Genomic DNA, 17,043 nt, shown 5'->3' on the forward strand with positions numbered 1-17,043 from the left:
TATCTTCTTCTCTCATCTTATTCACAGAAGAAATAGGCAGCAGAGGGGCATCATGCCGTTCAGTAGGTTAAAGTTCTTAGATTCATGGGCTTCCTGGAAACATCATTTGAATGGGTGGGTTTCATCATGGCCAGAGTCAAGCCACACAGCATAATGAAATGAATCCCCTGATGTTGCAGATTAAATTCTAGTGCTGGAAAAAAGTACACTGATCTGAGAAGTAAATCTGAAGTGGAAGCTGTGATATGCATGTGAACTTTCACCTTCTCATTATCTCATTTGTTCTGGTTTTCTTCTCTTCCTCCTATCCCCACTTCAGTCTTGTTTGAGTTCAGGTTCTGTAGAGCTCAACAGAAAATAGTTTCTTATGTCATCAATGACTTTTTAAATTTATTTTTTATTGAACTATAGTTGATATATAAATTATAGACACACAATATAGAGAGTCACAATTTTTAAAGATTATACTCCCTTAATAATTATTATAAAATAATTGCTATGTTCTTCTATATTCCCCATGTTGTACTGTATACCCTTATTTTACAGCTTATTTTACATATAATAGTTTGTACCTCTTAGTCTTCCTACCCCTGTATATCCCCTCTCACACTGGTAACTGCTAGTTTGTTCTCTGTAGCTATGAGTCTGCCTCTTTTTTATATTATGCATTTTTTATGTTTATTTGTTTATTGTATTTTTTACATTCTGCATATAAGGCATATCAGACAGTATTTGTCTTTCTCTTGTCTGACTTATTTCAATTGGCATGTGTACCCTCCAATGACTGTTTTAAAGTCTTCTTCCATTGGTTGCACTTTCCAAGTGTAATTCTCAAGAGGAGACAATGATTGACAATCCTGAGAGTGAGGATAGTAAATAAGGAAGGACTGATGGGTATATACGACTTGCCACAATATCTGACCTGCTTCTGTTTTCTACAGTTAGCCTTCTCTTCTGTTTTCCAAGGTGACTCAGACCTTACCACTCTCAAAATTTGAATCATGTCCTCTCTCTCAGCAGATAACCTCACTTACTGCTTCAAAGAAGAGAGAGATTATGGGATGGAACTTCTTTTACCTTCTTGCTACCCAATCTGTAAGCCTCAGCATAATGCCAGGCACATAACTGGCCACTTAGTAAATAATTTTTTGGATGGATGGGTGGGTGGATAGGTGGGTAAATTAACATATATTGTGGGGCTTTAGAAATGTAAGTTACTTTCATTATATAAAATACAGTGACCTTAAAATTTGAAATCTGCTTTTGAGAAGCCGGTCATCCCGAGGTTTTCCATTTTTTACCCGCCAGACTGAGAAAAGAAGTTAGTTTAAATGCTGAGCAGCAAATTTCCTAATCACTTGCTGTATGCTGGCAGAATTACAGTAATATCATTTCAAGTTGGACAACTCAAGCATTTAGCCCTGATTTTTGACAGCATACATATCACTAAAATAATAATTTCTGTACCCATTTTTTTTCCCCCAGCCAGAGGTTATTTTAAAACTTCCTGTCTCCAGGAGTACAGCTAGTTCTAAGCTTCAGATGCTTAAAAATGTTTTCCCTTCTCTTGCATTTTTTTTTTTTCCATCTTAGAGATCTCTCTCTGCTGTTCTACATCACCCAGTGCTTAGGTAGCTTAAAAAATCCTTAAGTAGTAGTACATATCTCAATAGATTCTTTGGTATTAAGAGGTATGAATGGTTAACAATAATTTAGCTTTAGATAGACCCATACAAGGGGCTTCCCCAATGGCTCAGCCGGTAAAATATTCACCTGTAATGCAGGAGACACAGGAGACGCAGGTTCAATCCCTGGGTTGGGAAGGTCCCCTGGAGAAGGGAATGGCAACCCACTCCCCAGTATTCTTGCTTGTAAGATCCCATGGACAGACGAGCCTGGCAGGCTACAGTCCATAGGTTCGCAAAGAGTTGGACATGACTGAAGTGACCTAGCATGCAAACCCAGACAAAATCTGGAGTCTTTTGTGAGTATAGGGAAGGCTGACGGGGATCCCATTGGACATGGGTACATTTTGGGTGCCTTTAACATCCATCAGTGATAGACTATGGCAAACATTTGGAAGGACGTGGTGATAGAAGAAAAGATGGGACTAAATCCAGGTATTTAACCTGGGGTTAAGGAGGCTTAACCTGAGGATGGACTATTTGTCTGACCTCTAGTGACAGAGTCCTGGCAAAGCCTCAGGGAAGAATTTTTGAGAAGCACTTCAAAAGATTTATGTTTCATTTGAGAAGCCTGTCTAAAAGCCCTTTGAACCATTTAAGTTAAGCTTTCCCTTCTTACAGGAGGTATGTGGGGACAGAAAGAAGCATATGGTTGAAACTCTCTGCACTGCAGTGTTACGTAAAAGAAGTACTTTTCCTGCTAGGTTAAATTGCTGTCAGTGACATGATTTAGTTAAATACAGATGCTTTTAGAGGGGCTTTGTACTGCATCATAAATATTTAATAGTTTTATAAAATTTCTGTATGCCGAACTGGAAGGGAGATACAGCAGTGGAGAAACTCAACTTCTGCATCAAAGCCTTTGACCTTAAAGTGTCCACTGACCAGATGACCTTTGAAAAAGATATCTTCAGGATGGGAGTGTCATTAACAATAAAAGGATTCTTTTTTTTTTTCCTCCAACAAAATGAAGCTTACTGTCCAGCCCTTCTGATTTTGTCGGTAGAATGAACATGATTTCCCTGTTCACATTATTCATAGATATTTGAATTCCCTAGTGATTAAAGAATCACATTAAGCAAAATCTCTTCTCAATAAAGGAATGGTATGGAAGGAGGGGTCAGGAAGAGCTCTTAGATTTTCTGTAGCAGCTAATGGTTTGTCATAGAAAGATACTCCTTTGACATTAGATAATGATTCAAATTGTGTGACTTATATTCCTGATATAATTTTGGAATTCATCTTAAAGTAAGTGTGGTAGGGGAGGGTAGGTGGGGAGGGCTTATGCAGTGGAGAAAAGAAAATAATTCAGTGAAGGTTACTGAATGTGAGATTGGTAGATTATTTTGTTTTCTTTGGCATCAGCTTACAAGGTTTATGGGCATCCCTGATAGTTCAGTTGGTAAAGAATCCGCCTGCACTGCAGGAGACCTGAGTTCAATTTCTAGGGTCGGGAAGATCCGCTGGAGAAGGGATAGGCTACCCACTCCAGTATTCTTGGGCTTCCCTTGTGGCTCAGCTGGTAAAGAACCCGCCTTCAGTGCGGGAGACCTGGGTTTGATCTCTGGGTTGGGAAGATCCCCTGGAGAAGGGAATGGCTACCCACTCCAGCATTCTGGTCTGAAGAATTCCATGGATTGTATAGTCCATGGGGTCACAAAGAGTCGGACATGACTGAGCGACTTTCACTTTCACTACAAGGTTTTATAATAAAACATACTACATATGTAGCAGTCAAAAATAGCCATGAAAAAATCTTTTTAAGTTTTTCTAGCATTTTTATTATGAAAATTTGAAACATATAGAAAAGTTGAATGACTTGTGAGCAATGGAGGCCGTATCTCTAGATTTTACAGTTAACTTCTGCCATAGTTGCTTTGTCAAATGTGTATCCATTTACCTATCAGTCAACTTTTTACTTATGATGCAATTTGAAACAAGTTGCATTTGTGAATGCATCTTGTCCCCAAATATCCCAGCATGAATGATGTACATGTTTAATTGCTTTATTTAAAATAATATATGTTTGATGGGTAATGTCAACAAATAGAACACGTGCTTCCCTGGAATAAGTCATCATATTTGGACCTGAGATTTTCTAGTCATCGTATTTCAGATTTTAACTCAGTCATCAGAAGCCATCCTTTTCCTATTTCTGACGATCACTCCTTCCCCTGTCCCAGATTTCCAATTCTCCAGATTAAAAGAAGATGTAACCTGGCTCACCAATTCTCAGATATTGACAACATTTGACATTGTATGTGTTTGAATCATTTCAGTAATACTGGACTGAACTCTATTTTTTAAAAAGATTTTCTTTTGATGTGGACCATTTCTGAAGTCTCTATTGAATTTGTTACAGTATCGCTTCTGTTTTATGTTTTGTTTTTTTGGACACAAGGCATGCAGGATTTAAGCTCCCCGACCAGGGATCTAACCTACACCCTCTGCTTTGGAAGGTGATATTTTAACCATTGGACCACCAGGGAGTCCCCTTGATCACTATTTTGGGGTGACAGTCTTCTTTCCTGAAGATGAGCTCCATTTTATTCACTAGAGTCTCTTCATACCTTCCCATGTAAGTGATTAGAGCCTCCATTTTGCCTACATTCTGCATTCTACATCCCTTAGTGATGAAATGTTAATAACCAAGTCTAAATATGAATATTGGCTTCTTCATAACTTCCAGAAAAAGGGTCTGAATATTCAGTAGAGTTGTGACCAAAAGTGGTCAGAGGAGCATTAAAAAGATTAAACGTTCAAGCAGAAACAGTCACAGTAAAAGTTCATGTAAGATGTTGCTATAGGGATAACTGAGAAGTAGTGGCAAAATCTGAACCATTCACTTTATGGCAGTTACTCAAGGGTATCTATATGGTTAGTGTGAAACCAAAAAGCTTCCCTTTGCAGGAATGAGTTGAAAGGGGAGGAGCAATATCCCTGACTTCTAGTCTTGTCTCTGAAATTAATGTTGGTGCTCCACGCAGATTATTTTTTATCTCCGGAGATCTTTTCTGTGTAAGATAAAACTCATGGGTCAAGGCTGTTCCAGCTCCAACAGTCAGCCAATGAAAAATTTAAAACCTAATTATTCTCGAGATTACAGTTCGTCTTTGCATTAAGCCTACATCCTTTCACTCCAGATAATTTCTGAGATAGAAAAGATAGAAGTCATTCTTAAACCAATCTGACTAACAATACATGGTGTGGTGTGATTTATGATAGAAAGTTTTGAATTGGAGTTCTAATCATAAGATATTTTTGTCTTATGATTTTCAAATTCATATTTTGAAAGTAATAAAAATTGTCCCACAATGCAGAAAAAGTTTCCACCCCTTGAACTGAGAAACTGCAGAATATATGGAGCTGGCATCTGATTTTAAATGGAATACTTCTGCTTGTAAGAGTATCATAAGACATGACCTTATAGCAGAATTGCCGGTTAGATGGCTCACTGGAATGCCAGATCAGTTCTAGAAAATACATGTATTTTTATCTCTCTTTTTTTTTCCCTTTGGCACAACTTTGCATTTTCATTTTAATCAGCAAAAAGGAGAGAGAACTGTGTAGACTCTATGGAAAATGTATATTTTTAAGATGTTTCCTCTGGCTGAAGTCTTCTCAGATGCACAGGTTTGGGTTGTATTGAAAAGTAGAACAGTTCAGATCATTCCTTTCCCAAGCTTCCTTTATTTCAGGTAAACTGAGGGTTTATTTTACACATGGCTTTTTGTGACATTTCAGAGTCTCTTGAATAGATGGAACTCTTCATGACCACCTTCACATGTGGATCATCTTGTGCTTAACAGTTTCTGTTTGAAACAGAAGATTTAAAAAACAAATTAACAGATTGCTAGGGCATTTGTAAGGGTGATGTATTCAATGCATTTTTTTTTTTTAATTCCTCTGGAGATCAGTCGGCTGATCAGCAGCTCAACTATAAACAAATAGCTAGTGCCTAAGTATACATCAAGTTCAACAACTTCCATTTTTTTTTTTTTTTTTGAATTTGTATTACATTTGCATTGATTGTCATATGTAGTTAATTATTTATTATATTTAGTTTCTCTTACTTCACCAGAATACAGCCTGTATAATTTTCCTTAAATACTATTATACCTATCCATGCACTTAAAGTACAGATTATTTCTTGTATATTTGTGCCATTTGCCACAATACATAAGAATATAACAAAAATTCTCTGTTGGCTGTGTTGCTTTGTGCTGGGAGCTTGTAGTAGTGAATATTAATGAAGTGAAGCAAAGTTACCTTGTTCAAGGTAACTGATTCCACATGTATTGTCTAATGATCATGAATGACCATCCATCCTTTTAACCTCAGACTAGTCACTATAAAGATGATTTTTCTTTTGGTGTTTCTTCTATCATACACAGGTAATTTAATATTATTTGCTTCATTCACACAAATAAAACTCTATATGGTGTATCCATATAGACACAACTGAGTGACTGAACTGAACTGATGATGTATCCATGTCTTTTAAGATATTTTTTCAATAGTTTTTACATCCTTCTTTCAGTTCAGTTCAGTTGCTCAGTCATATCTGACTCTTTGCGACTCCATGGACTGCAGCACTCTAGGTATCCCTGTCCATCACCAAACTCCCGGAGTCCACCCAAACCCATGTCCATTGAGTCGGTGATGCCATCCAACCATCTCATCCTCTGTCATCCCCTTCTCCTCCTGCCCTCAATCTTTCCCAGCGTCAGAGTCTTTTCCAATGAGTCAGTTCTTCGTATCAGTTGGCCAAAGTATTGGAGTTTCAGCTTTAGCATCAGTCCTTCCAAACTACATCCTTCTTTTGTAGTTTCCATATTGATGCATTAACCGGGTAATACTTACTTACTGGCCTCTGTGTGCCAGGCATGTTCTAGGTAGTAGGGATGTGTTAATGGAAACAGACACAGGTGCTGGCCCTTATGGAGCTCACACATTCTGACAATGATTTTATCACACTTTTCCTAACAAAACACTGTGTTTAAAATACAGATAATTCAAATACCTGCTATTGTCCACCCATTTTTTGGCTTATTTTTCTAGTATATTCTAAATGTGTAAATGGAATGGTATTGAACAATGAGAAATAATATTTTAAGTATATTAAATGAGCTAGAGTTATAAGCCTTTGCTTATTTTCTCATAAAACTTTTGTATTGAAATTCTCAATGACAGATCAATTTATTATAGCCTTATTTGTGCTTTTGAGTTCCTTGGGATGTAGTATTGCATCATCAACATCAATTTAGAGTCCATAGATAATTAAGAATTGTCAGAGATTCAATGCTACACGACCCATTAGATTTTGTAGAAGAAAGAGCGATCTATACATGACAAAGTCTCATTATTTTAGTGCAGTGCACTGGAAAAACCCGTCAGATTGACTGTGTTTTCCTTTTAAAAGTAAATGTTGGGGAAGCTGAAACCATGATGAGTGTGCAGTGTAATTTTTTTTTTTTATTGAGTTGGAATTCACCTAACATAAAATTAACCATTTTACTAGGAACAGTTCATTGGCATTTATCACAGTGATGTGTGGTGATCTCTGTCTAGTTCCAAACTTGTCCAAGATAACATTAAAAGAAAGGTGACTTGTAAAACTAAGAAGAAAATCATTGTATATAACTAACGATTTTACTCACAGGGAGTGAGAAAATAATGGTTTCTCTCAAAGTAATCAGATTATAAGCATGGGATTTAATTTTTAAAAATCTATTTAAAATTCTCACATCCTCATCTTTGAGATCCTTTACTGTCTGTTGAGCTGAAGCTGAAGATCATAGGATCTAAACTTATAAAGAACAAAATGTGCCAGAGTAAATGGATCATTTGTTACAAAATGAGGACACAGTCCCAGAGTCAGTATCAGACATTCAATACAGCTTCTCACAAAATGATTCTTACAATTAAGTCAAAATGTCTTTACTGAGATAATTTTCACTAGGTAAGAATAAGGGAGTTGGTGATGGACAGGGAGGCCTGGCGTGCTGCAGTTCATGGGGTTGCAAAGAGTTGGACCCAACTGAGCGACTGAACTGAACTGAAGAATAAGGGAGAATCAGTCTTGACTCACCCTCAAAGTGGGGAGAAAAATACTTGCCCAGGAAAATGAAATGGGTTTCATCTCAACGTGTTTAGCTTTATGAGTAATATAGAAGAATATGGGCAAGCACATGGGTTTGGTTTGCCCTGAGAGAACTTTTCTGTTTAGTTGAAGAGAGAACTGCAAGAAAAACAGTTCAATGTTGGGTTATTCCTAACTTTCCATCTCCTAAAAGGATCTGTGCAAAACATAAGATTATGTAGCCTAACTTGACTTGAAGTAGCAGAGGAATTTGAGCATTTTCTACTGGATGATATGATAGGGGGCTGCCCTGATGGCTCAGCGGGTAAAGAACCCACCTGCAGTGCAGGAGACATGGGAGATGCAGGTGTGATCCCTGGGTCAAGAAGATCCCCTGGAGAAGGAAATGGCAATCCACTCTAGTATTCTTGCCTGAAAAATACCATGGCAGTTGAGAGTTAATACATCTGGGGTAACAGAGCTTCCCTAGATGAAAATAAATTCATAAAAGCTGTATTTGGAAACAGTCATAAAATTTGATAAGCATGTATCTGAACTGATCATTAGAAGATGTGAAAAAATAGAGTGGGGTATAGAGGGTATTTTGAATAGATAGATGGACATGAAAAAAGTCTACCAATTTATTAGAGGTGCCATGATCTGTGTAATTGAATTACAATTAAAAATAAAACCAAGTAAAAGGTGCGTATTGAATGGCTAGCTAGCCATAGTTTGTGACAGCCTACTAGAGCTATGCTAGCCATTCAATACGCACATTTTACTTGGTTTTATTTTAATAGACCTGGCCTTCAAAAAAATTGCATTCTTCCCCATCCATCCTATATATGTCACATTTTAAGTAGTAACACCTGGAAAGATGTACCCCAATAAAAATAAAGAATGATGTATCTTTGACTTGGGACCATGGAAGAGTTCCATGGAGGGGCTGAGATGTGAGCTGGGGGAAGATTTTCAACTGGATGGGAAGAAGCTAACAGATCCATTTGAGTACTTGGTCCTCTCATAAGAAGCAGCAAGTTTTTGGGATCCTTTTAAGTCCTGAAGCTTTCTTGTGAAAATCGTGATTAATTCATTAGCAATGAATAAATCATTATAATTTATACATAGTCATCCTCAAAGATTGCAATCCAAAAAATGAAATCACTGCTATCATCATGGTATTAGATATCACAAAGTAAATTCTGTGTTTTGGCCATAAACTTACAGAGCAAGAGTAGACTTTTTCAGAAATAAATGTTTTCAGTGGGAAATAACCAATACACCAAAAAAAAAAGTAAAAGAGAAAGTAAGTTTACATGATATGGTCATTCTCTTTCATCTCCTGGAGCTATGCTAAATATTTCTGATAATAAAATAAATAAAAGGGATGCAGAAGCAGTAGCCTAGCTTGACTTGAAGTAGCAGAGGAATTTGAGTATTTTCTATTGGATGATATAATTGGGGGCTGCCCTGACAGCTCAGCAGGTAAAGAATCTGCCTACAGGAGACACAGGAGATGCAGGTTCAGTCCCTGGGTCAGGAGGATCCCCTAGAGAAGGAAATAGCAACCCACTCCAGTATTCTTGCCTGAAAAATCCCATAGACAGTGGAGGCTGGCGAGCTGCAGTCCAAAGGGTCGCAAAGAATCGGACATGACTGAGCATAAGCATTCATGTATGCACAACATGATAGGATCATTTTCTTCATTGACACTGGTTTAGAAAGAAGCTGGAATACTATGTATCAGAAATATAAGTGTGTTTTGACTTGGTTCTGCTGAATCTCGTTCTACATTACTGCAGAGCCTCTTGACCCAGGTTGATTTACTAACATTGACTAACTGTTGTGGTGGATTAACTGTGGTTGCAAATTCCTTGTCACTCTCTCCATTAAGATTTATCTGCCCTTTCCTTGAATCTCAGCTGGCACTGTGACTATTTGGCCACTAGGATGCAATGGAAATAAGCCTGTACCACTTCCAAAGCCAGTCTTAAGGAGAACTGGCAGCTTGTGCTTCCTCCCTCTTGGGCTGTATCCTCTCAGAACCCAGCTGCCATGCTGTGAGAAGGCCAGGCCACATGGAGAAGCCACATGTTGGCTTCTGACAGTCCCAGCTCAGTTCCCGGCTGACATCTGGCATCAGCTCCTGGTCATGTGTGTGAATCTTGACTTTTTCAGCTCAGTTACACCTCCAATGGATTGCAGCCCTAGCTGCAGCTGGAGCAGAAGAACCACTCAGCTGAACCCAGTAATCCTGTGGGCTAGTGAAATGTAATACAGTGGTTGTTAGTTTAACAACAAATGTAATGTGTTTCAGGGCAATTTGTTTCATAGCAATACGTAACTGAAATAGCTTTCCCAAGAAAATCTCAGAACAGAGACTGTGGAAGAGCTCTTCTATTTAAACTATAAACAGATCATATGTAAATAACCTATGCTTAATTCTTGCAACTTCTAAAGATCACTAGGCAGAATTTTAGAAGGCTCTTGTTTTAGAAATTCGGCACCTTTAAGTTCATTTAGCAACTACATTAAATTAAAATTAAAACGCCTATTTCATTGTTATACTTTCTGGTTCTCTTATTTTTCCTATTGAAGTAATAGGTAAACGATATGTAATCAGATGCCTTCTTTTGATTAAAAACAAGAAACAGCATTGTTTGGTAGAAATAGAATGAGTCAGAATTTTGCTCAAAATTGGTGCTATTGGTGCTATTGTTTAATAGCTATGTGTCCATAGCTAAGTTATATAAGCTGCCTGAGTCCTTTTTTTTAACCAAAAAGATAATATGTTCTGTACAGAATTTAGTGAAGATCAGAAATCACGTATGGCAAGAACCTAGCAGAGTGCCTGGAATCACAATGGAGCTCTATAAAGGTAGCTTTTGTTCTTATAGAAGAGGTGGTTATGTGGTTTTAAAAAGGTAATAATAATTTGTTTCTTGTTCCTTGTTTAAGGGGACATGGAAATATGGGTGTTCCTGAGCTTTATTAAAGATGGAGGCTAAAGGGTTAAAGTGACATATGCTTGCAATTCTTCCTACACACGTGCATGTTCTAGTCCAAGAAATTCTGACCCTCAATCCCATTCACATCACCCTATATTCACTTCTTTATTGCTAGTAAGATTTGCTAAAGGGATAAAGGCAACTTCCGACTCCTTGTCTCAAGTACAGACCTAGTGGAGAATTCCTTTTATTCTTTACCTCCTGTCCTCCTCCCTTTCTCAATTACATTTACCTTCCAACTGCATGGGAAACAACTCTATGGGAGGCTGGCTCTCTGCAAACTGATCTCAGCTCCAAGAAGCCACAGGATTCATGAACTGCCTCTCCAGGGAGGACACATATATATCCCACAGCGTGATTTGTGTAGTAGGTCTTTTAAGTTCCTATCCTTTACATAATCCATTCTTTTCCTTTGAAAGTGTTGGTCATCTTTAATATGACAGTTAGAGCAGTGCCCAGTAATTACTTTGCTGAAAGTGTTTGTTCTGAATAATTAAGGCAAGGTGAATAGTTGGTATGGGCGCAACTGAAGGAGCGCTTTTCTTAATTAGAGGTGACTTTTCTCAGTATCTGTGCTTCCCTGCCTGATCTGGGCTCTGAGCTCATGTTAGTTACTCTTTGAAATCTAGGTGACCTTGGCTGTGGGTGAAATGCCAGTGTGTGAGTATGATACTTGTGTGAAATACTGGTTTGGGGCAGAATCATGAAACTAAGTACCACAAATTTAACCTGGGTGATATCTAAAGGAATTATAAATGATCCTAATTTAGCATAAGTATTTACTTGCCTAATTGATTTTGAGCATTTCATGAATAATGATCATTAAGATCTTAATTCCTCTCAGTTTGAATTCTGTAAATGCCTCCCTATAGATTTTCAGTGATGTGAAATTTCATGTCTGTTGCTTGAATCTTTAAGAAAAATCTCTCTGCTTTAAAATCAAATAGTTAAAATTTAGAAAGTGGGCATAGGAACTATTTTAAAGTATGAGTTACTGCTATATAAATGCAGGTTATATAGAGGTGAACTTAAGGATAATTCATTTTGCCCAGAATCTTGTCAGGGCCATAATTACAATTATGCAAATTGGTTCAGGCTTTCGTCGTTGTTGTTAGTTATAGTACTGCAAACACATTTTCAGATATCACTACCCTTTAAATCACTTATAATTATGGGCTAATTTCATTTTGAAAGAAATGATAATGTTATCTCATGCCCACTTAGAAGCTTAAAAATATTTCAAAGCAGTGGAGATTGTGTTTTACAAAATGGAACGTGCTTAAAGCAGATTCTCTCAGGACTTCAGCTTTAAATTTTATTGCTTCTGGGACTCACATGATGGTTATGTAGTATGGATTTAGAGACAGTTTTTAAGACTCCTATTGACATAGGTGAACAAAATGGTTCCTTGGAAACCATTCAGGTGTCCAGTCACAGTAAAGCATGGATTAAAGATTCAGATGCGGACACGCATTGAACAGGAGGGTCAGGGCAGCCTGTTCTCTGTATTAAGGACAGTGCATTTCTTCCAGCCTTTTAACCACTGCTGTTTTAAAGGAAAAAGAAAAGAGTCGGCAGTGAAACTATCTTTAAGGTAAAGCTCCTGAAACTTAACCCTAAAGGCGTGCTCTTATAGAAAAGTCTTCTCAACCCTTACAGTGCAGTTATAGCTGAGGACATGTGGTATACATTACAGCGCTCGGGGAATTCAGCCTCTGCAGTGTGGAGTCACAATGAAGGCTAATTTCAAGATGAAGCGGGAGCCTCCTCTATAGCTGTTATTTACCGGTGTTTCTTGTTGGCTGGACATCAGTCCGGGACTGCTGTGAGTGGGACAGAAGGATGGAAATTTAAAGGGGACCAGTGTGGGCACATAAAGACCTTTCTCCCCTCCCTGAGCACCCCCTTCTCCAGTGTATATTCCACACTTCACACTTGGGCATCACCAAGTCTTAACCCAATCATTGCGACAAGGGCTGAACACAGAGCTGTCCATGGTTAGGAGGGAAAAAAAAAAACCAAAACGTTCTTCTGTTGGTTGAAACACCAGGCAATAACAGTCCTCTCAGTGAACAAAACTTATTAGAGGGCTGGGGATGGAATGCTATCTCTCTGCAGCAGGCAGGAAGAAATTGCTGTTGAAAAGCTTACCTCTCTAGGGAGGAATCAGATATCAGACTTTGCCAAGCCTCAGGTCCAACCCATAAGGTCCCACCTACATCCACCCCCGCCCCATCCTAGCTTTGTTAGATTGTTAGCATTGATCACTGGCTTTTTCTGACCCAACAGTGGGTGCAGAAGAGAGAACCAGGGAGACTTTAGAGCATTTGAGGTGGGGGTGGAAGATTAGGGCAGCTTTGGTAGGAAGGAAAAAAAAACAAAGATAGAGAGAGAAGGAGGCTAGCCGGGTGGGGGCCATGGGGACTCAGCTTAACTGGTGTCTGCCTGCATCTCTTTGATTTGATGGCCTTTATTCCTTCTAATTGGATAAAATAGGAAGTCACTGGAAGTCCCGCCTTGCTGGGTATCCTGATTCTACTCAGACCAGCCAGCAGCCCCAGAGATTAGAGGGGTGGGGGTTGGGAGAGGAGGGAGGAAAAAAAGAAAGAGAGAGGGGAGAGAGAGTCTCTGGATGAGGAGGGGGGAGGCAAGGGGAAGAGACTGTGGAGAAGGCAAGAGCCGCAGAGGAAGAAAGTGAATGAGCGCTCGGGAAGGACAAAGAGGAGTGGCCCGCGGGCTGGGGGGAAGGCAGGGCGGCGAGCGCGGTGACCGCCCCTCCCGGCCGCGCGCTCGCCTCCAGCTCGCTCTGCGGGGAGACGCTTCGCCGTGATGCTCGGAGGGCAGGCACCTGCTGCTCTGTGATGATTCAGCCCCTTTCAGGCGCCGCGCTCACACCGCAGGATGCTGTTGCTACTGTCGCTGCTGCCGCTGCTGCCGCCGCCGCCGCCGGTCCTGCTCCTGCTTTTACTTCTTCTGCATGACAGTTGCTTTCTCCATCTGAGCAGACCCCAGCTTCAGCTGCTCGAGGTGAGAAACATGCCTTTCAGTTTGGGCTACTGGTTTACTTAACTGACCGCCGCCGCGTCAGCTCCTGGGTTTCTCCGCTGGCCTCCCGTCTTCCTGACCCTGCCAGGATGGTTTGGAGAAGCATATAAAAGAACTGCAAAAGTGGCCCAGAAACAGCAGTCAAGAATTACAGTATACTTTTATTTGGTTGTTGCTAGAGGCTTTTTTTTTTTTTTTTTTGGCCTCCCCTGCCTTCCTCCCGAACTCCTCTTGCTTTTGATAATGGCCTTGGACTTGGACGACTTATCGATTTCTCCCTGTAAGATGCTGTATCATTTGGTTGGGGGGGGCTCTGCATGGTAATGGACAGTGCTAGAGGCCAGGCCTCCTGGAGGTGAGCCGATGGAGATTTATTCCCCAGACATGTCCGAGGGAGCTGCTGAGAGGTCCTCGAGCCCTTCCACTCAGCTGAGTGCAGACCCATCTCTGGACGGGCTTCCGGCAGCCGAAGACATGCCGGAGACCCAGACTGAAGATGGGAGGTCCCCGGGGCTCGTGGGCCTGACTCTTCCCTGTTGCGTCTGCCTGGAAACCGAGCGCCTGAGAGGTTGCCTCAACTCAGAGAAAATCTGCATCGTCCCCATCCTGGCTTGCCTGATCAGCCTCTGCCTCTGCATCGCTGGCCTCAAGTGGGTGTTTGTGGACAAGATTTTTGAGTATGACTCTCCCACTCACCTTGACCCTGGGGGATTAGGCCAGGATCCTATTATTTCTCTGGATCCAACTGCAGCTTCAGCTGCTGTGTGGGTATCAGCCAAGGCGTACACTTCACCTGTCTCCAGGGCTCAGTCTGAAACTGAGGTTCGAGTTACAGTGCAAGTTGACAATACCCTTGGGTCCTCCGAGTCCTCGGCGGGCCCCACCCCCAAGAACCGTATCTTCGCTTTTTCTTTCCGGCCGTCCACTGCCCCATCCTTCCCTCCACCCACTCGGAGCCCTGACGTGAGACCATCCAAGACAGCCACTCAGCCACCATCAACAGAAACTAATCTCCAAACTGCTCCTAAACTTTGTAAGTAGAGAGAGACGGGTGAGGATGTGTAGAGGAGATGGGTGGGCTTGAGGTCGTCGGAAGGGTTCTCTAGAGGTAGAGCGGGGTCCTTGCCTTCTCGGAGTTGAGTGGCTCGGTTTGGTTTAAGCGCATCATGTGACGGGGTTGCTCAGGGGGAAATGAGTGAGAAGACCTTGCAAACTGCTAGTTAGAACTGATGCTATCACAGCAGCTCCCTCTTCCTGGATGGTGAAATCTGGGGTGAGCGACCCAAAGCTGCAGCATCTCTGAGCCATGCTTGACTTTCAGTTCAATTCCATTGGTTTCTAACACTTTTTAAGATGAAAACATCAGACCATTATATACATATATGTATATTTGTATATATATGCATACATATAAATGTAACTTCTGCACAGCAGTGAGCACGATCCTGATTTTTTTTTCCCATGTAAACTTTCCATCACCTCTCCTCACCTTTCTGTTATCCTCTGCCTTCCAGCCAGCCCAAGTTGCCAGTTATCTGTCTCCATCTCTTCTTCCTGTTCCTAAACCACTTCTCCCCACGTTTGTACTTTAGTTGATTCTTCCCGATATCGCACGAAGTCTTCGATGTTCACAGCACTCACCTCTCACCAGCATCAGAAGGTTGCTGTCATGCTCAGATTTTAATTTGAGTTGCTTGAGCACTTGTTAGGGGCAGTTTTATTCAGGATCTGGTACAATTCTACATGAAAAGATTTTTCCCAAATTAGTTTATTTTATTTTATTCAAGTATAGTTGATTTTACAATGTTGTGTTAATTTCTTCTGTAGAGCAAAGTGACTCTGGTGTGTGTGTGTATATATATGTATATCTACATATACATATATTCTTTTAATATTCTTTCCTATTATGGTTTGTCCACATTAGTTTTGCCTTCTGGAATCAAATATTTAAATAGCTTCCTTGACAGTCATTAGGAAGTACAAGATGCATTAGTAAATCTTTTTTTTTTCAGATGTGTCTTTTTTGTCCATAAGATTGCAGCAGTCCTGTTTAATAATCTGTGAGTGAAGAGAGCCCATGCTCTTAAAGCAATACAGAGCAGTCCTGTTGCCGTCTGTACTGGGTCATTGCAATGCTTTGTAATGGAAAAGTTGACAAGGATGAAACCATGACTAGTCAGATGGTTTTAAACATCATTATAGAAGAGAGGCATTTTCTATAGCTTTTTAAAAAGTTTCGAATTTATTTTTGTTTCACTGTCTTCTCTTCTTTTCACCATTGAAACTGTTTCCTTAGAAAAAAAGTAAAGGATCAGAGAATTCGGTTTGAATATCATGCATAAAGTCTCTAAAGGAGAGGTGAAGGTAAAGATTCTGTGATGAAATACCCCTACTGTTTCCCTCTGGATGGTAATGAAGATTAAAAATATCTTTTGCAGACATGTTGTTCAGTATGCGGGAGAGCCATATGTTCTAGAAATGCAGAAAAACTTGATTTGTGCTTGTGATTCAGGCTCATTTCATACATACCAGTTTCAGTGGCAAAGATTTAAAGAAAAAAAAAAAAAGAGGCTTGCTTTTCAGGTGTAATTAGGGAAGAACCTCCTTTCTGCAGACCCTGCTTTGTATCTTTATCAAATCCCTGAAGCATCATTAAAGATCTGACAGCCATCACTGTATTCACCGCCTCTTCCCACCTGGCAAAGTGACCGGGAAATAATACCCAGATGAAATGACAGGCTATAAAAAGCAAGTACAGATCCTGCAAAGAGAAGCAAAATTCACCGTGAAGACAAGGTTACTTCTTTTGTCTTTTTATCATTTTCAACTTCAGTCTTGAATTAAAATGTGCCTGAATCAGTTTAGCTGTTCAGAAAAAGAAAGAAGACCCTTTGGAAAAGTCTTCGACTCAATCCTATAATTTTGTCATTGAAGGAAAACAAGCAAACAAAGAAACCTCCAGCACATTTTCCTGATCTAGGACTGTTTTTAAAAAGTATCTTGTGATGTTTTGAGAAATTCTTTTCTAAGGTAAATTCTTTTCCTAAATGTTTTAATAGATTATACATTCCATACAGTTTCTTTTCTTTTTTTTTTTCCCAAGGCAGGACATTGATTTTTCTGGCATTTCTATTGAGTGGAGAAGATTTACTACTGTCTAAAAGCATCATAGTAGCCAGTTCTGGCCAGATACACAGCTGCAGCACTCTGAGTGCATTGGAGA

General features: G+C 40.0%; 1 protein-coding gene across 11 annotated transcripts in view; it reads left to right on the forward strand.

The window, feature by feature from the left end:
• Nucleotides 1-17,043, forward strand: part of NRG1 (neuregulin 1) — a 229,230-nt gene that overhangs the window by 91,061 nt on the left and 121,126 nt on the right. For 5 of the 11 annotated variants that reach the window (XM_043454340.1, XM_043454339.1, XM_043454341.1 and 2 more), the window contains exon 1: nt 13,445-14,853. The exons of the other annotated variants lie outside the window; for them this stretch is intronic. In XM_043454340.1, coding sequence (XP_043310275.1) covers nt 14,184-14,853 — 670 coding nt within the window. In that variant the 5' untranslated portion in view covers nt 13,445-14,183. Of the gene's footprint in view, nt 1-13,444; nt 14,854-17,043 lie in introns of those variants that run through there. 11 annotated transcript variants of the gene reach the window in all.

This window comes from Cervus canadensis, chromosome 31, assembly GCF_019320065.1.
Source record: "Cervus canadensis isolate Bull #8, Minnesota chromosome 31, ASM1932006v1, whole genome shotgun sequence".
In the NCBI taxonomy this organism is placed as follows: domain Eukaryota; kingdom Metazoa; phylum Chordata; class Mammalia; order Artiodactyla; family Cervidae; genus Cervus; species Cervus canadensis.